Source organism: Seriola aureovittata, chromosome 12 (assembly GCF_021018895.1).
Source record: "Seriola aureovittata isolate HTS-2021-v1 ecotype China chromosome 12, ASM2101889v1, whole genome shotgun sequence".
NCBI lineage: Eukaryota > Metazoa > Chordata > Actinopteri > Carangiformes > Carangidae > Seriola > Seriola aureovittata.
Genome location: NC_079375.1, coordinates 20,746,591 through 20,769,687, shown reverse-complemented (window position 1 = coordinate 20,769,687; position 23,097 = coordinate 20,746,591). Strand labels below are relative to the sequence as shown.

At 43.5% G+C, this 23,097-nt stretch overlaps 2 protein-coding genes across 4 annotated transcripts; one reads left to right on the top strand and one right to left on the bottom strand.

Moving 5' to 3' along the window:
* Positions 1-970: 970 nt before the first annotated feature.
* Positions 971-14,615, bottom strand: LOC130179334 (angiopoietin-related protein 1-like). The gene is made up of 7 exons (XM_056392240.1): positions 14,536-14,615; positions 13,745-13,852; positions 12,107-12,388; positions 7,548-8,386; positions 5,381-5,574; positions 3,995-4,265; positions 971-3,108 (listed from the first exon to the last, which is right to left on the bottom strand). The coding sequence occupies exons 4-7, from the start codon at positions 8,347-8,349 to the stop codon at positions 2,921-2,923; spliced, it is 1,455 nt and encodes a 484-aa protein (XP_056248215.1). The 5' UTR covers positions 8,350-8,386; positions 12,107-12,388; positions 13,745-13,852; positions 14,536-14,615; the 3' UTR covers positions 971-2,920.
* Positions 13,809-21,200, top strand: LOC130179333 (protein zyg-11 homolog). 3 transcript variants are annotated; one of them, XM_056392238.1, is made up of 14 exons: positions 13,809-14,004; positions 14,553-14,718; positions 15,043-15,842; positions 16,029-16,169; positions 17,085-17,261; positions 17,522-17,586; positions 17,870-17,969; positions 18,194-18,244; positions 18,586-18,744; positions 18,873-18,920; positions 19,373-19,573; positions 19,659-19,711; positions 20,265-20,362; positions 20,617-21,200. In XM_056392238.1, exons 1-14 carry the CDS (start codon positions 14,002-14,004, stop codon positions 20,796-20,798), a joined length of 2,244 nt encoding a protein of 747 aa, XP_056248213.1. In that variant the 5' UTR covers positions 13,809-14,001; the 3' UTR covers positions 20,799-21,200. The 3 variants fall into 3 exon arrangements, with proteins under 3 accessions (XP_056248213.1, XP_056248212.1, XP_056248214.1); XM_056392237.1 differs by having other exon boundaries at positions 18,583-18,744; XM_056392239.1 differs by having other exon boundaries at positions 18,583-18,744; positions 20,296-20,362; positions 20,617-20,800.
* Positions 21,201-23,097: the final 1,897 nt, after the last annotated feature.

Below are 23,097 nucleotides of genomic sequence, written 5' to 3'. Positions count from 1 at the left end.
TCATGTCTGTATGTTAAACATGAACCTGGAGCCAGAGGGGCAGCTGGCTTATGATAGCACACAAAGACTGGGCTGAGGGAGACACAGCTCGCTCTGTCCAAAGTTTAAAAAAGAAATCCACCAAACATTAACTCTGACGCTCACAAATTCTGTCCAAAACCGAAGTGTAAAAATGACAAGTTGTGGTTTTAGGAGGAGTTATATATTGCTCCAAAGTTCCAGTGCAACACAAAGAACCACAACTTGTCATTTGTACATTTTGTTTTCTGTAAAGATAAAACAAACCAGATATAATGTGTGAAGTACCGAGCCTCAGAAGTGCTGGTAGGGTGATTTAAACGTTGGACACAGCCAGTCTCGCTGTGGTTCTGCTTCCAGTCTTTATGCTAATGTGAGCTAACCACCTGCTGGCTGTAGCTTTATATATATACCATTAAGACATACGGGTGGTTTGATTCATCTCATTTCACTCTCAGGAAGGAAGAAAACAAGTGACTTTCCCAAAATGTACAAATCCTTTCAGTTTTTGTGCTATGCTAATATAGCTGAGAGTGGTATCAATCTTCTCATCTATTAGGGCTATTAATGAAAACATTACCCTCAGGAACTTAAATTTCCAGTATAAGTCTTCATTGTGCTTTGTTTGGACAGTGGAACAAAAAAAAAAGTAGAAAACACACAAAAAAAAAAGAATCACGCAGTTCAGGTTGTGAGCCAGATCTGAAGAGATGACTTGCCTTCACCCAGTCAACCACAGAAAAATGTGTTACCACTTAAAATGAGATGTCTTCGCGTCGTATTCATCTGTCTCCTCACTACTTTCTCACGCTAACGCAACACACACACAGAGTCAGGCACATTTAAGAAAACTCTCATTCATGTCAAACACAGAAATGTCTCAGAACTTCAGCGAGGAAACTTTAGAGCCTCCATGAAGATGTACAGTCGCTCTATCTGTTTGAAACCAATATGGGAAATAACAACAGTTTATTGGCATGACTCACACCCACAAGATAAGACTGGAATGTGCATGTAATCTCAACAAAAACTAAACACTAACCAGTCATGTACTACTTGGTTAACGGTATAAATCAGCTCTCTGGAGTTCCAGTGAAAAAGAGCGTCCCCCGAAGTGACCCTACACGTTGCCCATTTATTGAGTGTTAGTTGTGTAATGTTTGTTCTGCCAAGTGTTATGAGTCATAGGTTTCAGCTTTCATTGCTGTTTCATTTCAAAATAATAATGCCACTTTTATTAGATGCTGCTTTTTTCTTTTTTTTTTTCACATGTCCATAAACATGTTACCATGTCCAGCTGGGTCTCCCTGCTTTGTGTTTTCGTAGTTTTAAGTTTGTTAAAGAGATGGGTGTGAGGGCCATTGTGGTCAATAATAAAAACAGCAGAATATGAGAGTCTATTTTCAGCTCAGAGACCAAAGGCTGTTTGTCTTTCATGTGTGTTGTGGATGCAATGCTCTTGTTCAAAGCAGACCCACCAGTTCAAGCCCCCCAGCTCCCCTCTCCTCTGGGATGGTTTCCCCAAAAGGATACCGCTTTCCTTCCATACCGGTGATTACAGAGTGCAGGAGCCCATGACTTTGTCAATGAAAGATATTTTTTACGAAAACATACAGTTCAAGCACTTTTGTGTGGAAAGAATGTAAATTTCACTGTATTTAAAAGGAAGAAGGGGGGAAAATAACTTGGAAATTTGGACCATTTCCATTCCAGTTCATCTCCTCCCTCCCCCGCTCCCTCCCCTCTCTCCCTTCTTTTTCTTTCTCCATCCTGTCTGGCTTTCAGCAATGTGCTCCTCGTTGTCTGTCCCAGTGCCTATAACTCTCAAGACGCTTGGTCAACATATTTTTTCATGGTCGAAAACCACTCAAAACAAAACGTAATTCCATCTTTTTTTTCTCTAAACAACGCTTGTTTTTCTCAGAGTCATACTGACATTTAATCAACAGCCAAATGAGAAGAACATATAACGGCAAGCACACTTTGAGAATGATTGTCATATGTTCAGTGGTGGAAATTAGTTCTATTTTCTGTAGGATCTTTCACTATTCCCTCAGGATACTTGGCCCTTTTCACTGTTATGATAAGTTAATTGTACACATAATTTACAGTTTCCGGTCATCTGCACTTGGACAACATAGCTTAACACACAGGTCATATTAACTGCAGGGAGAAAAAAATAAATCCGTACAGTGTCTGTGTAATCAAATGTACATAAAACATGTTTTTAAGCCACATTTCCTTTCTCCAGCTCCCTGGCCTTTTTAAATCTGGAAGTGAATACAGGGTCTAAATAAATCTATATAGGTATTAACAAAATGTATTTTCCAGCTCCCAGCAAGTATAGCACAAGTTAAATCCTATGCATGAGTGTTTCCCCAGACGTTTATCTTGGCGAGGTAGGAAGAGATGCATTTAGATCCTGTGACACTAAAGCTTATGAATGAAATCAATACCAATGAAGTTCTGTGAGGATGTGGCGCCTCTTCTACTCGGGATGACCTAGTAATGAGGGAAATACTGTGGTTTCTAAATCAGATCGTCAGCTTGCATTATTTAACTGCAAAATGTTGGGAGTCAATTTTAATTTACCTTTACCTTGATGTGTATTTGGTGATTAAAGGAGTTTTATGGCGTACTATAAATAGTCATGTCCCCTAAACCCCTCTATGTGTGCATCTATTATATATAAAGAGAACAATGTTCAAACAGAGTCTATTTCTGTTACAGGAGGCAACTCAAGTCACTACTGATGGGTGGTAATCTCCATTGGTGCGGGTCTTTTTTTATCTTGGATCAACCAGTTGCTGATGACATATATATAGTCAAGACTTAGAATGAGGTTCAAGTGTGACCTGGCCTCCATAGCTGCCCGGGGACCAGCCTGGCTTACAGTATCTCCTCAGTCTATGGGCCTGATCATCATGCGGACAGATTTCATGGAGTAGAAGCCTCCGCCGTAGTCGGCCCAGAAGATCCCATCTTGGAACTTGCTGCGGTAGACGCCTCCGGTGTACCAGACACCATTAAGATTGGCTTGGCCACAAGCATTGTACCACCAGCCTCCTTTATGGAAATGGGCACAGTTACCTGTTGTTGGGGAGAAGGAATGGGGATGGTTAGCTCTATGAAGAGATGTGTTCGTCACACATTTGATGCTGACTTCAGAAAACATCACTTGACAACATATTGACAGAACCTTTCACGGGTAATGGTGAGTCACTGCCTCTGCCACTTCCTGCTTGTCGTTGCGAGCTTGTCATAGCTCGCCATAAAATCTGCTTGCAGGTTAAGAACTGACCCTTTTTTGATGTCAGTTTTTCAGCAAGTCAGTGTCGTGTCACCAGGCAAGTTTCGCAATCGTTTGCATAAAGTGAAATTTTTTCTGCAATGACACCTTTCTCTTTTCGCATTGCTGCTCAGGCCTGCGTTGCTTGGAATCCCACAAGGAGCTGGTCACATATTTACACAATGTTCGCTAACGAACAAGCTACTACATGCTACATGATACAGCTTTTGAGCTTTGACATTCTCACAGCAATCAACTAAAAAGAGGTGAAGGTGATGTCACACGATTTGCTCGCTTCCACTATTTATTTTCTATGGGATGCGAGTAAATCCCTCCATAGAGCATTGTGGGATATCAGGCGACATGCGATGATCAGTGAGGGACAAATGCGCTACGTTCATTCGGTCTTCAAGTAAAGGTCTATCTGTGATTGACCAGTTCGAGAAAACCCATTTGTTTTTTCAATCACAGCATCTTAAGGGTTTCTGATTTTTGACCAGTGAAAAAGATCTTCACTGTACGTCACTGTTGCCATAGTGAACGAATGTGAACACTTAAAAGCTTAAAATCTCGCAACCACTCAGATACAGGCTTATAATTCCAAGGTCACAATATTAATATTAATATCATGGCATCCTAAGAGGGGACTATGCTACAAGAGCACAAAGGGACACCATGTTCATCTACCTGAGAAGGCATCCTTGTCTCGATCCAGAGTGGTGAACTGTTTGCCATTGTGGCTGCTGAGGGAGTCCCCGGCGTTGCCCTGGTAGGTGCCCAGCCGCAGGCGGAAGCCCTCGCTCTCTGGCTCCAGGTGGAAGCTGCTGTACTGAGCGTAGACCTTTTTGCCCATCCAGTCCTCCAGCTCCACCAGCAGCTTATAGTCCCCCTGCCTCCCTAAATTGTAGATGCCTTCCAGACCAAGCCAGTATTCCCCGTCTATGTTGCCAAAGCCGCTCTGATTCAAAGGAAGATCAAAAGGAAGGTTAGAGCAAAATTACAGAAAATAATGCGCATTGTTTGTTATGTGGTTTCCCAGGGAGTTTAGAAACATGAGAATTGTTTAGGAGCTTTAGAAGAGGCTGTGGCGTTGTTAACAGGACAAATGAGAACTTTCTTTTTGATGATGCTTCAAAACTTCAAAATGAAAAAGGCACTGTGGCAGAAGAATGAGACCCTGTCTTTGAAACTCCTCATAAAGACGTGTTGTAGACTTCGTGCTGGAAAATAAGCATCCATCTTCAGAATGCCTGTTCATCGCTCAAACCCCACAGATCTCCGGGATCAACTGGAATGGCGAAAACTGGAACGGGTGCTTGTGTTGAATAACCTCAAGCAATCTACGTCTGGCCGCGTGCCGCCAGAACACTTCACTTGGTAAAGGAGGTTGAGGTTTGTGATTGTGGATTAGCCGGGTGAGCCAGCACATGATGAATGATGTAGGGTTTCAGTCCGGGGCCTCCTCTCTGGTGCTGTGCTGTGCTGTGTGTGTGTGTGTGTGTGTGTGTGTGTGTGTGTGTACATGTGGTGGCTTTGTGGGAGAGCTCACTGGCAAATCAATGTTGAGGAGGGCAATTTAGCTTGCAGTTACACATGCACAGGCCTGGCCAGGCTGAATGGAACACTGAATTGCTGAGGCTGCCAGCAGCGATATACTCCATCTCATTCTCACAGAGCTTTGATGAGTGGGCTCTATATAGTGTGGTGCAGTAAGCCAACCAGCTATCCATCCAGGAAGGCAGCATAGTAGTAGTGGTTTTGGAAAGAAACGCCTGCAGATTGAGCTGTGGAACATACCTTCCTAGTGGGCCATCTAATGTTTCATAATGGGAATCTCAAACCAAATGACCTCGGACGGATAGTGCGGATGACAGGGCGTTATATTTTACAGTACGTGAAAACACAAGGATACAAGCCTAAGGTATAGTCCCAAAGACCCCAGATGGTTCATTTAGATGGGTCATATAACGGCACCACTGTTGTCTCTGGACGAGCCAAGTATTCAGAGGCGGGCCCGGGAGAGGAGAGAGCGAAAGGAGACGGACAGGGCAGGGGATGTGTCATTGTCATCACCTTGTAGTTATCCCAGTTCCTGAAGAAGTTAACTGATCCGTCTCTCCTGCTCTGGATAACAGTCCAACCCCCATTGTCTATATCCTGTTCACACCAGGCCTGCACTGGCCTCTCGGCTTCGTCTGGTCTGATCAGGTACATGCCGCTGGTGCTGTGGCCGGCTTCCTGTGCGGCGAGACAGTCTCTGAACGGGCCTGGAAGAAAGAACAATAAGAGAGGCGGGCAGCTTGTCATCACTGTCGCATTAAATCAGATACTGATCTCCATGTTTGGACAATCTAAATGGTAGCTAAGGGAGGCCAGTGAGCAGGACTGGTTTATTTGGTGTTACTTTTTTCACTATTATTGTTAGATATATTTAATTGTATATATATACTATAATAAAGAAATCACTAAAAGTATCAAAACTGACTTTTTAATTACGGGAAAAACAGGCCGGGGAAAGTAGGCAAAGCAGCCTCAACTACGGCGCAGTGAGGGTGCAGTTTTTTTTTACTTCTGTTTTGTTTTTACTGAAAACTTTCATGTTGTTTTTTTTGTTTTTTTTTCTTATGGTGAAACAGATGTCAGAAGGTCAGATTCTGATCTTAACTCAAGCTTGACCAAATATGTAGGGATGACATTTTAGCTTTGTAAGGCAATTTCAGCCGTTTTGGCGAGGACTGAAACAACAACACGAGTGCCAGGAGTTTGAATGATGAAGAAACACTTAAGGCAGCGTCTGACAGAGGCTTAAATAAGTAGGACAGACCAGTGAAAAAAAAGAGCAAAATCACACAAGCAAACAGAGTAATAGAAAACACAGATTCAAGATTCACTTATTTACTCTGTCCTCCTAGAACAACATGAGAGAATTGGACTAATTAAGTTCATCTTAATAAGAAATGAATTGCCTACATTTGAGGTCAAAAAACCAAAATAGATATCTTGTTAACTCAGTGTTTAAATGGGTGTATGTGGGTCTGGCCTTTTTCAAAGTAATCCTCTTTACAGGAGTTTTAATTACAAGCACATGTAGCGCTGAGTTTATTTAAAGGGCGACTAACCCTCTCCCAGCTAATAATATAATAATGTAAAGGTATAGTCCATTCACCTCATGAAGTATAGCAGAAGTGCATCTACTTTGTGGTTTGCAGGAGCCTATCACAGCAGCCTGGGTTTTGTCTACATCTCACATGCAATGGAACAGTCTTGTACAGGATCGTTTTCATACACAGCTGCAGCGAAATCCTACGTACTTTATTATTCTTGGGCGAGGGCAAATTTAAATGCGTCAGGAATTTCTGTTGATGAGCAAAGTCACACTGGTTAGGTCTTTCTTTGCTTTGGTTTAAGTCCCCTGCCTCAATTCAGACATTACAACATTTTTATTTCCACCCTGGTTTGTGTTCTTTCTGTTGAGTGGGGAGCAGAGTTCCAGCTGAATTTGCAAATCTCTAACCTTTGAAAATGAGGCCACCAGCCCACCTGCAGCTGTATTCAAAGTCGGAGATTATTACTTTGTTATGGTTGGCCTGCAAAGTCATGACTGCTCTACATTTCACCCTGACTGTTTTGGATTTCCATGATGGATAGATGGATGGATGGATGTTTGGATGGATGGATGTTTGGATGGATGGATTGATGTTTGGATGGATGGATTGATGTTTGGATGGATGGATGATTTTTGGATGGATGGATGGATGATGTTTGGATGGATGGATTGATGTTTGGATGGATGGATGTTTGGATGGATGGATTGATGTTTGGATGGATGGATTGATGTTTGGATGGATGATTTTTGGATGGATGGATGGATGTTTGGATGTTGGATGGATGGATGGATGGATGGATGATTTTTGGATGGATGGATGGATGTTTGGATATTTGGATGTTTGAATGGATGGATGGATGGATGGATGGATGGATGGATGGATGGATGGATGGATGGATGGATGTTTGGATGGATGTTTGGATGGATGGATGGATGTTTGGATGGATGTTTGGATGGATGGATGGATGTTTGGATGGATGGATGGATGGATGGATGGATGGATGGATGGATGGATGGATGGATGTTTGGATGGATGGATGTTTGGATGGATGGATGTTTGGATGGATGGATGTTTGGATGGATGGATGGATGGATGGATGGATGTTTGGATGGATCACTCACTAACTCACTCACCTTCAGCGCTGAAGTTTCTCTCGGGGGGTTTCTGGACTTCCAGGGTACCACTTGTGGGTGATGGCCCAGAGCGAGAGCCTCTTTCCCGAGCAAACCCTCGAGTGTGGTCCCTCTGGATCTCATTGGTGAAACGTGGCACATTGACAGGAATGTTCTCAGGCACCACCTGCACCAGAGGAGGTCCCATGGGTGGGTGCTCGTGTCTGCGGCTGTACACCTGCATACAACGCTCTTCCAGCGCTCCAATCAGCACTGACTGGTTGTTCACCACTGCAGACAGGGCTGCGTATTTGGCCTCCAGTTCCCTGTACCTGGAGGCCAGACGTAGTGACTCAGTGGTGGCATTAAGGATGCGTGTCTCCAGCTGGGCCAGCTCCAGTGAGTTGTCCCTCTTCCTGATGATCTCATGCAGTAGCTGCATGTAGAGTTGGGTCACCCTGGAGTTCATGTTCCTGCTCTCTTTCCTCAATAGCTTCATCTCATTTACCAAGTTGCCATCCACATCCACCACCAGCTTCAAAGTCTCCATCTCCCGACGCTGCTTTGACAGAAGGTCGCGCACTGCAGCCACGTCCAGGCGCGTCACTCTGTCCTTATCGGTTGAGTAACCGCGGGCGGCACAGATGGGGCCTGTGATCTTCTGTTCAGGGACCAGGAAGGTGTAAGAGCACTTTTTGTTTTCTCCGCTGGCCTCTGGAGCCCTTCGTATCCGGGAGAGGATGGGGTTTTTGGTGAGGGCTTGGCTGTTGCTCCAGAGGGCCAAACCAAGCAGAATAAATAGGCTCCATGTTCCAGGTCCCATGATTCTTCCTCTCTTTATCCCCAAACAAGCTACAGATCTACAAAGAAGAAAGAAATATGGAAACCATTTTAAGGTTGGTGTTCTTCAATATTATATTTACTGTAAATAAATCACATAAAAATTTGTCTGTCTGTCAGTACTTTACAACTTCCCTACACTTTCAGTGCCAAGCATATCGGTTCCTACTGAATATGTGAATCTTAAACACAGCTCATGATAGTCAGTGGGTCAGTGGTTCACCGCTTTCACTCAGGGTGAAATCCAGACTATTAGCCATGAGACTGTGGAGAGGCGTTTGTGGTCTTGTGGGGATGAATACTAACGACTTCATCATCAGGCTTTATCTTGTGTTTAGTGCTTTTCTAGCAAATATTAGGTAGCATTTAGCTTATGTACAGCCTCACAGAGGAGTTAGTGGGGTTAGAGACTCTGTTAAAACGGGTTCATTAATTTGCCAAAACAGCTGGGCATTGTAGTTTTCAGCAAGCATTACTCAAACAGGGGTATAGTGCATTTGTTTGGGGACGATTTTCAGCTGTGGATTAATACACATTTTATGTGCTAGGCATATTAACAGCTCCAGAATGAAACTGACTCCAAATAAACCATGGCGCCCATGCTCACAAAGATGACGGAACATGTCTCCCAATGCAGTGCAACACCCATTGGCTCCCTGATATATAGTTCTTGGACGACAGTGGAGCTCTGTGGCACAGAGGATTATGCTATATCATGCTTCGGCTACACTGACGATACTTGTTAGTAGAATCAGTTCATTGTTGGTTTTGGTATTTTCATTTGACTTGTCGACGTAAGAGAAATATAGAATATCACCAGACTTATTCTTTAATTTGGTCCAAGTATTCACTTCCTTTTTATGCTACCACTCATCTCGTACTTTCTTTTCAATTTCCTACCAGGCACACTACCAGAGGACTACTGAAGACTACACTGCTATGCAGATGTTTTCTTTTCCTCTCTTATCCAATATAACCACCGTGCTTGCACATGTTAAATAGTCCAAGAGCATCTGTTGGCACGATACTGGAGTTTCCAGGCTAGACTCAACACAAGAGTCTAATTCTGAAGTAAGTGAGCATTAATATGTTAAGTGAAAATTAGCAGACTCTGACACAGACACAGCTGGTTTCACACATCAAGTCGTCCTGCCCTTGGCGAGCTGTGCCTTCTGGTTCCCTTGTGGTGGAGTAAAAGCAGTGCCACCCACCCACCACAAATCTGTTATCGTAACTCACATTTTCAATACATTCCCTCATGGGTTGTCTTTCATTAAGGCCCTTACCACATCTGTATCAGGTGACTGGGTGTGGGCAAGTGCTGAGATCTGTTTTTCACATTTCTGTAGATCTCCCGGGTCGGACCTTCCACGAAACCTCCCCTATAGCCTTTCAGTGCACCTGCACTGGCTCGTGAATTAGTATGTTAAAAAAAAAAACCTTTGAGTCTGACGAAATGTTTGACTGAAAATGAACATATTTGGCAGAAAATGTAGTTCATCTGGCCGTGGACGACGCCGAACATATCACTTTAACGGGCTGGTGTCCACTGCCAGTCTTTGATGGATTCTTGAGGTGTAGAACTGTCAGTAATGAACAAAATGGTCGAAGTCGGCAGGTGGTTGTGATTGGGTCTCACTAACTCATTTTAACTTCTGCCATTCCTCCCTGACTGGTACAAATAGATAAATTAGAAATTGGTGAGCAATAAAAGAAACTGATGTATGAGGAGCAGCAGGGGGAGCAGGAATCCCTGATTTATGAGTAATGTTTTCTGGAGTCTATTTTTGGAAGGAAAGCCTGTGTTTTGATCTTATTCATTTTGACAGCACAACGAATGGAGCAGGGGTGGGTGACGTTCAAAAATGCATGCTAAGTGAAAGATCCCTCCTTCCATATTCAATAGCGAGGCTTGGCTCTGGATGTGGGGCGACTGGAGAGCCAACTGCAGGCTGATTTTGGCCGTCATGCCAAATCCCACCAGAAGGCAGTCTGATGGATATGGCCAAGGAGGTTAAGTCACCTTCATCTAACACCTCTGACAGGCACACAATATGACTTCATATCAGAGTTCATCAAAAATAAATCCACTGAGGATTTTAACAGATGGCAAAGGAAGCAGAATTAAATGAGTCCAAGACAGAGACAGCAGGGGCTTTGAATCATTTCTGTGGTCTCCTCTTGATGTTTAGTTGCACTGAAGAGTCCTGACCACAGTTAATGGGACAGATCCCAGAGCATTACCTAAACTCAAACTGATGCTGTTGCAGAATTTTACTCTTTTATCATTGTCAGAGGAAAAAAAAAAATGCTTGCCTCAAGGGAAACGTATAATACCGAGCTGTTGTGTTTTCATGAGGCACAACGACTTCTTGACAGACAGAAATGACCTGGACCGACACTGATTTTTGATGACTATGTTGTTGCAGCTCTAACATATGGAACAAGCTGCAGTTTGTTTTGCCACAGATTATAATCCGTTTGAGGGCAAAGGAAAAGGCACTTAAAGGAAAACGGGCCATGTGTCAAGGCTCAGAGACACCTTGGCACTGTCAGTCAGTTATTATTAAGCGGAGAAGACTTTTCCCTGTCTTTCCGTAATCACAGGTCATCCCTTTCAATAGCTCGGTCTCAGCAATTGGCCCGTCTGCACGTCTCTAACCACACAATATGAATCTCACAGGCCCCAGCCTGTCAGGGGTGACAGTGTTTACACAGAGGCTCCTTAGCCAGGGCTGGGAATCTCATCGGCAGTTATTACCACCAGGTCTCGCTCTGTCGTTCGCACCCTGCTGGTCTTCATCAAGTCGGCCGCAGCAGCCAGTTTTTTGTTGACTTTTTAAAAAGGGTATTTTCTCCTCTTCTCACCTCTCCTTCTCCTTTCGTTCTCTTCTCTTCTCCTCTCCTCTCCTCTCCTCTCCTCTCCTCTCCTCTCCTCTCCTCTCCTCTCCTCTCCTCTCTCAGAGTCAGACCTGACCAGCTCCAGCCACCTCATCTATATTAATACAGTCCTTGCAACCAGACAGGTCAAACTTTGCGGTGGCTGGTTTTCCCAGCCCGGAGGAACAGGGGGACGTTGCCAATAGGTCCACTGACTCTAAGTGCTGCCACTGAGCTCTCACCGTCTCCTGCTAAGCACCTCAATTAAAAGATTTTCTTTTAACCCTGGAAAGTCACATTTGCGTCGCCTAATTTCTTTCCAACTTTATTTCAACATACAGAATGAATGTGTTGCAAATCAGAAAGCCCCCTTTTCTTTCAGTCTAACTTTGTTGTGGCTTTTCCTCTTGGCCGGCAGATTTTTAGGACTGTGCCAATTAACCCACAAGTTATTCTGATGGTGCCACTGATTAGGTCTGTCTGCTGAGGGGGATGACTTGATGCATGAGATATACACATAGTGAATTTCACCATATGGATTTTAAAAACACATTAATGCTCAAATGTGTAACTTAAGTGCTTTACAGTGATTCCATAGTTCTTTATGAAGTGTCATGGAAGTCTAGAGGATTCAGCTTTCATCTAAAACCTCAATCTAACTTCATTGTTTGAAATGACCTCGACTTTTACCAGTAAATACCATTTTCCCTATTTGCAGTTATGACTGGCAAGATATGAGGTTTCAACAATTTCCGTACTTTTCCAGAGAGGATCGAAAAAAAAAACCCTACAAATGCCATATTCATTTTATGAGCAACCTGATCACGAAAAAAAAAAAGAAAGAAAAAGAAAATTCTTACCTGTGTCAGCGGGTTCACTCAGTGGTCCAGGGTGTGCAGGTAAGACCCAGCTTGGCGTCTCAGTTGTGGTTCCTGTGCAGGTTCATGCTCTCCACTCCCCTCCTCTCACTCTCATGTCTCCCTCTGTCTTTGCTCTCATTGGGAATGAAGGCCTGCACGAGCAGACGCCGTCCACCAGGAGAGAACAGTGGAGGGTGGTCCGAACACAGAAAGAGGGAGGCTGATGGTGCGATTTTCCTCTGTGGTCTGAGCAGGGGGAAGGCTCGGCCCTGCCTTCCTCCTCTGATGTCACATAAAGTTTAGGTAGAAAGTCAAAGTCTGCTCCTCATACAAGGTTGCACCACAAATGAATAACAGTGAGGAATCAGATTGGCTGGGATCAGCGAGAGCAGCGAAGACACTCAAAATCAGGCTAGCTTTCATCATTTAATTCTCAGAAGATCTTGTCTACAAGGTTAGTTTGTCTCCCAGACAAGCAATTTGTCTGTAAGGCTCATGGATGTTGATGTCATACACACACGCACACGCGCACACACACACACACACACACACACACACACGCACACACACACTCATCTGTCAGCTTCACTCATGTGTCTATATTTCTCACAGTCTACTTACTCCTCCTCACAAAGCTGTTTCCTATCAGCTCTAATCTAATGACTGAACGACTCTGGCAATTCAGTAGCTTTGACATAATAACAGGAGGTCTGTTTTGGATGTGAGAGCTTCTCTTGTGTTTGCTCCGTATATGGATTGTGAGTGCCTCTCACTGCAAACCAAGAGCTATTGGCAGCTGTGTTTATTTTGTTATGAGGACAATATGCAGAGGGCTTTGCAGACAAAAAAAAAAAACACCCCTCAGCTAAATGTTTTGGATTTGAGGAGGAAGCACAGGCTTTGATGCATGGGGATTCTCTGCGTGGGGAGACATACTTCAGCATGTGGGAGGACAGTTTTGCTTATGAGCAATCGAGGCAGGACATTAATAATGTAGGAGAGTGTGTGTGTGCACATTAAAAGAGTGTGGGGGCTTGCGTGTGACCCACATATGTGTGAGGACACATGTTTGTGTGCGTGTGATTGAGAGTGTGCGGCTCTCAGGTGGTCGGTTGTATGTAATAGAGGCCGTCCAGTTTAAATAAATGACATAATTGTTATGGAAAGAGGCTGAAGAAATCATTCAAGGCATGGACATGCAGTTTCTGTATCTGCTCTACATTTAGATAAAAGTACAGCTCTTGTGTAGCGTTGCAGTCTGGAGCAATTGGGGGTCATATCCAAGTAATGGGTCCCAACACAATTTTGTTTTGTGTCTTTTGAATTTTGAAAACTCGTCTGTACCTAATAGGACACTTCCATACTTCATTTGTGCTCCTGTGTCCTAATGTCACAACAGAGGGGGAAGACAAAGCCCCCAACCCCCAATATGAGTGTGTATGGAGGAGGTGCCCCATTTTTATCTTTGCCCCTGGCATCCGAGTGAGCTCATAAATATTATCTCTAATTCATGAAGCAGGAATTTGTCTCTTACTAAGTGGTGCAAAAACCAGCTCTCTCTGTGAGCCCCTCCTTGTGGCTAAAGGAGTTCACTGCCCCCCTCCATCTTTACAGAAACTGATGGTTGACATAACCTACCTTCAAAGTACCTTCATACACGCTCCCGGTGACGTCATGCGGACTGACCAATGGGAAAGCGCTCAGCCTGTGACAGTTGACTCGATGATCAGCAGCGGCGACTAAAATCTAAAACAAGAAAATGTCACAACTTTTCTTGGATTTATCGAGAAGAAATGGATTTAAACTATGAGTCTTGACTTAAACGTTGCCAAACGACGTTGTTCCGTGTTTTTTATTTATTTATTTTTCCCCACTCGACTGTTTACTTATTAAACATGGTGAGTTTGACCCTTCCCTTTCTATAAATGTAGCCTTTCTTGTTTATTTAGTTTCACCTTTACGCTTAACCCATAAGGACCGGTTGCTTTTGTCCACTTTGCCCTACACAGAGCCCGGGGATTAGGTGATTTAGACGGGCTTTGCTTATGTTCATCTGCTGCGGATAAAATTAGACTCCTGCAGTGTTAGAGATCCTGTGTCACTGAGGATCTGTAGAGCCCCGAGGAGAAAGCCTGAGAGACAACTGTCAGGGTTTATATGCGCTTGACAAATGTGTTCAATGTGAACAAACAATAAAGAAAAACCTCCTACACATATTTAGAGGGTTACTGCATAGATGTCTTACATCCTGTACAACCCACAATTGGAATAACAGCCGAATAAGTCTTAAGATTTTTGTCTCAGTCATTTCACCCAAATTGTTTTTATAATATATTATGTGGGTGAACCAATCCTTCAAGATCACTACACTTGTGCTTCTGCCTAAGCTGCCATATGTAATTATCCAGTGGCATGACTCCTCTTATTACCTGGTGATGTGTGGCAGGAAGCCGAGGGCCCCCAGGGCTTGAGCGACCTCTGCTTGGCTCAGGTGTGCCGCAGCCTGGACTCCCTGTGCAGCAGACGAGCAGACGGCTCCATGAGCCTCAGCTGGGCCCCACTGTTCCCACAGGAGATGGCTGACCAGCTGCTGCGAAAGATGGCAACTGCAGGTAGGTCAGAAGGACAGAAAAGGCTCCGGCAACATCAGGATCAACAGCTGTGGGAAACTGCAGCGACTATAGTTATAGAAAAGGGACGCAACAAAAGTGACTTACATGTGACCCTGTGTTAGTTATTCTTCATGCACACAGCCTCCTGTATAAAATGTGAGAATATCAATGTCCCTGACTTACCCTGTCATCTGATGATTTGTTAGTTCACAGTGTGCGATGCCAGGCTGAAATGATGGGAAAATTCTACTCCACAAACATAAGTGTGGCTAAACTGATGCTACTTTTTCCTACAACATGGCTGTGTTTGCTTCTCCCTACAAGGGATACTGAATGACACAACTGTTGGGATTTTCCGAAACTGCAAAGAGCTCCGCCTGCGCCGAGCCTCCATCCGCTGCTGCCCAGTATCTGCAGACGCTTTCTGTCTGGCCCTCTGCCCTCACCGTCTCCAGGAGCTAGATGCCTCCTGGGTCCCTGGGGGCCTCACTGGGGCTAACATTGTCGCAGGCATGGCATCCAACCTGGAGTGCAGGTCCAGCCTGCAGAGGTTGTCCCTCAATGGGCTCCGTCTGGACTGGGAGTCTCTGGAGGAGGATGGAGGGGTCCGAGTTGGCTTCAGCTCGCTGCAGGGACTGAGGACGCTAAACCTGGCCAACACAGACCTGAGTGACGCTGCCCTGGAGGATATCTGCACTCTCCCTCAGCTGGAGACTCTGGATATCTCCTGCAGTGCCGTCTCAAACCTCACAGCGCTCCTTGAGTGCAAGAACACCCTGAGGTCCTTAATCGCCCACCGGCTGCGGCAGCTGGATATGTCACCTGCCAGGCTGCTCTTTGTCCTCAGCCAGCTTCACGCTCTCAAGCATCTGGACTTTTCCAATGACCACTTTGCTGTGGATGACAACGACGGGAGGGACGGGGATGAGACAGTGCGGCAGCTTCTGGAGGGGAGTCCCCAGGTTCTCCCTTCGCTTGTTTCTCTAGATATATCCGGGCGGAAGAGGGTCAATGAAGCCGCAGTCCGAGTGTTTGTGGAAGCCAGGAACGGGCTGGTCTTCCTGGGCCTGCTAGCCACCGGGGTCAGCTCCTGTGCTGTCCTTTCTTCACAGGAAAACCTAAAAGTAAGGATGTAGCGCGAGCATCGGGCACAGAGTTGATGTCATGACATCGTGGGTAGACACATGAGCTTGACTCGTGCATAAGTTTCTCATTTGAATTTGACTCGAGGCTCCTTATTGTGTATTAACAGAATATGCCCGCTGCATTTCCTGTCTCTGTGACGCTGCTGATCTGCTGTGTATGTTCAGGTAACCGGAGAAGCTAATGAGAACCAGGTGTGTGAGGCCCTGAGACGCTACAGAGACAGGGAGTGTTTTACACGAGAGGCCCTCGTCCATCTCTACAATCTAACCACAGACATTGACAAACCACGACCGGATATGCTACAGGTACTGTGGTCTGGTTCCGTCATTGACTGCGTTCTTGTCACACGGAATATCTCGACTAGCGCTGGAACGACAAGGTCATTAATCACTTAGGTAACGGACAGAAAATGAATCTACAAGTATATTGATAATCAAAGCCACTCCACCATATTCACGGATCTCCACCATTCATACAGATAGGACTGATGCCAAAACTAGAATACAAAGACCCAGGCTGTAGGAAACTAGAATTGTACTTACTTGCATTGTATAGTAAATTAACTAAGATTTTATATCATGTTTTCCAATTGTGTTACAGAATATCTGAAACACTTATTTTCTGCAGGATGAGATGTTGGAGTTTTAACTAGTTAGTTAGTTAGTTAAGCCATTTTTTAATCAGGTTAACTTTTTCAAGAGAGACCAGTACATAAGAATAAACATATATAATATAAGCATAGGCAAACACAGAAATTGACATTAATTTATAATTCTTGTGGCATTCAGAAAGCTTGAGTATAATTAAAATCTTCAAAAGAGAGATTTTATTTTATTTTATTATATTAATTTCAGTGACTTTTGTGTCCAGCTCTGTTTGTAAGGAGTTTATTTTAATACAGTTTGTCCAAGCTCAGTGAGAACATGCAGAGCAGCTAAAGTAAAATTGTCCTGTGATCTGACATTATAATTACTGTACTTAGATGTGATGAGAGGGGAGGTAATGAGGCAGTTTCTAGTGGAGCTGCACAGATAGAGAGCACAGTGCAGCTCCACAGCTGGCTCTGTGAGAGGCTGTAGGAGGTAGGAAGGTTACGCACTAATACAAAGCTGGGGATTGTTCTCGACAGTTTCCAGCCCACTGACAAGAGTCACAAACACGGAGAGTTTCTGATCCTAAAAACACATGTGATTATGACACGGACCTCCTGTTTCCTGTAGCTGGTGCTGAGTGGGATGCAGAGCCACCCCACCTCCCTGCACGTCCACCTGGTGGCCACTGCGTGCGCATTCAACCTGACCACTCAGGACCTGGCAGAGTCCATGCCCGTCAGCCTGATCACCTCCGCTGTCACCCAGCTGCTGTACGCCATGAAGACCTTCCCCGGCCACCAGCAGGTTAGATGTTATGTTTCAGATTACACAGCACATAATGATATCATGTAGTTATACAACAGCAAGATGTAACTGCGACAAAGATGTCACCGCCAGCTGGACTGTCATGCATCGCATCTTGATCTAAATGTTTCTGCTTTAAATGTTGTTTTTGGTTACAGCTCCCATCCTGCCACCTTCAGACAGTATCTGTAGCTGCTCATACTCATATTTGTTTTACACCCATATGTTTCTTCAATTCATAAAATATTTCATCCCTCCAGGTTCAGAAAAACTGTCTGCTGGCACTTTGCAGTGACTACATCCTTCAGGATGTCCCATTTGACAAGTTAGTTTACTTTTCATTCACTTATAATATGAGTTATGGGCCGACGGTGATGCAGCAGCCAAGATAATCACTGCACTAACAGCGTGGCGCTATAATGTTTTTCCAATAGAGTGTGATCCAGCTAGAATATATTTAGTCCTTAAGTCTAACTGCCAAAAGAAATAGTCCTTCCAGATGTAAAAGTGCAGACGTGAACTCAGATTTTCTTGAAGCTTGTCTGTACATTATTGGTATATTTTTCTAATGCTGTGTTCCCTCTCCCCATGCTGTGATCATGCTTCAGGTATTTAGCTGCCACGCTGGTGATTAACTGGCTGAGCAGCCACGAGGATCTGACCCTTCAGAGGATGGCTGTGGCTGTCATCTCCATTCTGGTGGCCAAGGTCAAGACACTGCTCACTTACTGTGCATTAGTCTGCTGCAGGAAAATATTATGGCACCTGTTGGTCAGCGCCTGTGTCTCTGTCACACTGCTTTCAGCAGCCAGCTTTATACTTTCATTTAGTCCTGTTAAATGGGGCCATATTCCCTGTGGGATGAAACATGCTGTTCAAGTCTGACATTTAGAAAACTCAAAGAATAACTCATGTTTTTGTTTTATTTGCAGTTGTCCACAGAGCAGATGGCACAACTCAGCAAGGACGTCTTTATTATGAAGGTAGATTCACAATTTCAGAGTGAGAGTGAGTGTCTCTCCTTTCTGTTTTTCTCACCTACCGTATATAATCATCTCCTCACGGTCACCCACGAAACATCCTTCTCAATTTACTGTTACTCCATTATCCAATCACGTTTCTCTCATTATGTATGTAATCAAGCAATTATTGTATTTCTGATGCCACATATTAATATGTTAATCATTTCATCCAAAAAATGTTGCATGTCTCCCCACCAGAGGATGCTTCTCATATTTCTACAAATCTATTTTACAAAAATGGATGTTACTTCCCTTTTTTTTCTGTCCCGTGTTCTCCTCTCCTCGGCTCTGTCTAACAGCAGCTGCTGGCTATCGTGCAGCAGAAGGCGATGGTGGGAGTGGTGGACTCCACTCTGAAGTTCGCCCTGAGTGCTCTGTGGAACCTGACGGATGAGATGCCCGCTGCGGCCCGCAACTTCATCGAGTGCCAGGGCCTGGAGCTGTACGAGGAGGTTCTGGAGGTAGAGGAGCCCAAAAATAAAACAAAAACAAAACAAATAAAACAGATGATGAAAATGCACCTACATGGAGATTCTCAGAAACACAAACATTTTCCCTCTCATGCTTTCCCCTTTTTTCTGCATTGCAGTCGTACTACACTGAACCTTCTATTCAACAGAAAGTTCTTGGCCTCCTGGTGGGTTCTGTGTGTGTGTGTGTGTCTGTGTGTGTGTGTGTGTGTGTGTGTGTGTTTGTGTTAATAGTTGTAAACATATTTTGACCATATGCCATATGTGCCACAGTCCAGCACGGCATGTTCTTGTTTTTATAGCTTATTTGCACTAATAGATGCCATAGCTGCATGAGAATGTATCTTCCATAATAACGTTATTCTCATTTTCTTTTTGCAGCCGTTCCCAGATTTAGGGCTTAAACAGGCAGCATCTGAATATGGGAGTCGTGTCAAATCATTTTCATAATACGCCCAAATAGTTTAAGTTAATTTGCCACTAGGAACAAAATGAAGTTATTCTGTAGAATCTAATATAAAACATTTCCTGTGTCCCTTCTGCCCCTAACCCCTTTCAAGTTACATCCTGCATTATTGTTGCTGTCATCACTGCTATCATTTGTCTCCCTGTGTTGCAGAACAATATAGCAGAGGTGGAGGAGCTGCAAGCAGACCTGTTGGAGGAGGACCTGCTGGAACACGTCCTCAGCCTCCTGCAGGATTCCCAGGTGGAGGTCGGGGTCCGTTACTTCGCCGGGGGGATTCTGGCGCATCTCACCTCCAGACCGGAGGCCTGGACCCTGGAGGAGGAGCTCCGCACCACCATACTGAAGCAGATGGTGTGTGTTTTGGACGCTGGTTTTCATTTAACGCACAATAAAATTCACCTTTGGCTCTTTTCAATGCACCTCTCTTTCTTTGCAGCATACTTCCATAATGACATGGACCCAACTGGAGAGAGAAATGGTCTCTTACAGGTGAGAGAAAAGCAAACTGGACAGAGGAGAAAGAAAGCTTTTCAGAAGCCGTCGTTTTAAATGCATTTACTCATTCTGTCTGTTCACTTCAACATCAAATGGAAGCTACATGTTGCATAACACTTTATTTAAATAGTTTCCCATCAATTACACATCCTACTTTCTTTCTAACACTCTTACATAACATGCCGTGCTGTTGCTGATTTTATGTATTTAATCTATGCATGGCATGAAACACTGAGCACATTTAGCATAATTGCAACTTGTTGTATAGATTATTTTAATTGGATATCTGCTATAGGGATTTGTCACAAAGGATACTATCATAAGTGCTAAAGAAAGCTCAGACAGTCACAAGAAAATATTTTCAAACCTGCTGAAAATGATTTTCTGCCAGTGACACTTCACTTTTCATTCCCGGGGTTGCACTGATGCCGAGGAAAATCGACCGCCTGGAACCTCAAGCACAAAACAAATCAATGAAAAATGTCAAGAATTACTTAAAGCTCTGCCCGTTTTTTAATCGTAGTATACTGTGATGCCAACATTTCAGGTCGTTCCGTCCATTTTGCCCTCTGCTTCAGACTCGTCAGCCCTCAGGAGTGCAGCTGTGGGCAGTCTGGGCCATACATCTGGTCTGCAGTCAAAACAGTAAGACACACAAATGCTACTGTAGAGATCAAAGGGGAGGTTTGACTATGGGGGGCATATAGGGGGATCTAGTGGTTATTGTATGTGTATGTATATGTATTATTTCCTTAATTACTTTGTGTTTCCCACAAAATCACAACCTTATGTAATAATAATTGATTCAAATAGACCCGCCTGGTTTATTAATAGTTAGGTGGTGTTGGGGTTGAGAGTCTATTCCTCGCTCATCTTCCTCTTCCTCCTTCATCTTCTAGCGTCACATTACAGCGGCATGCTGGAGAGGGAAGGCATGACTGAACTTCTGAAGGCTTTGGCTGCACATCCCGACACACACACCGACATTAAAGGACTATCAGAGACCATCTTGGGAATGGTAGAGCAACACCAGAGTCACTCGGGAGCCTTCAGCAACCAGACGGGGCCTCGAAACTCTTGACAAAAATGTAAAAGAACTTATTCGAAGTGATGTCTTTGAGCTGAGCCCGAAATGTGTTCGATGTAAGGTTGCAGATACAGTATTGATGCACAGACAGTTCATGTCAGTCCTCTTGGAATTAATATTCAATAGAATAAGCTATGGAATGTAATATATAGAAATATATTTGATATAGAGTTTAATCACTGGTTGTGAAAACTTATTTATTTGTTTTTTGTTTTCTTATTATCTACTTTAATGATAGTGGCAGATAAAATCCTTTGAAAACTAAAATAAATGTTTACAGAGAATAGTTAATATCCTTTAAAAAAAATTGCACTATTTTGAGGTAAAACTGCAGCTAGATTTGAAAAAGTCTGATTTTAATGAAGTGCTCCAAATAAACTGAAATTGGAGACCAAAGCTTGTGCTGTAAATCATGCATAGATCCAAAACCCGTCACTAGAGGGTGCTTTAGGACTGTAGCTTCAGGGCTGCTTTGCTCTTTCGACCTGTTTGTGTAAAACACCCAGGCATTAGATGTATAGATTCAATATCATACATGATACAAGTGACAAGATACTAAAGCAGCCTGAATCCACTGAGTTTTTCTGTGTGTACTGGAGGCCTCATTATAAACCAGTCATGCTTGGAAACAAGTTATTTATCCTCTCCTCTCCCTCTCTCTCTCTCTCTCTCCCCTGGTGAGATGATGCTGAATTCATTATATTTTATGTAACACAGCTGGAAGACAGAACTGCTTGTAGGCATCTACAGAGTCTATTCTAAGTTGGCCTATTAATAATTCCTTTTGAAAAGTGGATTAACAAGCTCACATGAATATTTGAGTTGCATCACCATGTTCAACTTTTTAGTGTCAAATCCCCTCAAGGAATTCAAAGGAATCTACTAAATAGAAAATGGCTTTGCATGCCTGTGATTCAGACAGGTCAGTCCTTGCCTTATGAGCGGTAAGCTGTAACCTCTGAACATTAAACTCACAGTGGCAGGCCTGTGGGATCAAAGGTCAATGTTGCCGTGAGAATTTCAAGTCCTGAGAATTGTAGGGAAACTTCCCTGCTTTCCAGGGGCCGTAGGTTTTATCTGCATTATGCATGGTGACAGTTGTTTATGTGGAAAATGTTGCAAGTGAGGAGGTAAAGGTACCGGAGGAGCCAAAAGGGTAATTGTGGTGTCTATTGCGTTAATCAGGTCTTCAGTTTCTATCTGTGGCTCAAAGAGTGCATTAATATTCAAGTGACACATGAGACAGAGACAAACAGAAAGACTGTATCAAATAGACAGAGGATGAAAAACAAAGGAGGAAATAATTATAGTAGAGTTGTTAGATATTTTAAGAAATGTGCTTATTTGGTTGGAACAGAAGACTGACACCACTCAGGCCTGTACCCGAAACATGAAGCTACTGTCAGAAGCTGGTTAGCTTAGCTTTGCATGAAAACGGGTAAAATGGTTAGCCTGGTTTCTATTGAGAGGTAACAAAATCCACCTACTGACGCCACTAAAGCTAAATGAGTAACACATTCAATCTGTACAACTGTAGAGTCAAAAAACACAATTTCGGAAGCTATGTGCTGGACTATGTTAGCGCTAGTTGCAACGACTGCCTGGAGTGTCTACTGGTTACTATAGCAACTACTCTCAGAAATAGTCTGGTATCTTGGTGTTTTTACACTTTGGTTTTTGTAAAGATTAAACAAACAATATATAACAAGAATCTAAACGGACATTGTTATATATTGTTTATTGTTGTATTGTTTATTGTTTATATTGTTAAGCTATCTAAACTTTAAATTTAGCTAAAGCTTTCAGCCAGTTAGCTTAATTTCGCATAAAGTCTTGAAACTAGAAACAGGCAGCTTGTCAAGATAACAAAATTTGTATACCCGCTAGGCTCATTAATACCAAAAGCTCATAACATCAACAAGTTATATTTAGTTTGTTTAATATGTACAAAAGCCAAAGTTTAAAAAAAAAACCAAACAACCGGTTGTGGTTTTATGTGAGACTCCTGGAAGTCATTGCTCTTGGCTAAGAAATAGCCCGTCACATACAGGGCTAATAGTCGTTTTTACGCTTTGGCTTTTGAATGCATTAAATCAACATATAATGTGTAAATGAGTGAGCTTTAGATGTGCTGGACAGAGCAAGGTTAGGTATTTCCAGTTTTTATATAAGCTAACTGGCTGCTAGCTGAAGCGGCATGTTTTCCGTACAGACATGGGAGAGGAATCAATCTAACTTTAGGCAAGAAAACAAATAGTATATAATTTCACAAAAAATGTAAAACACGTAACAC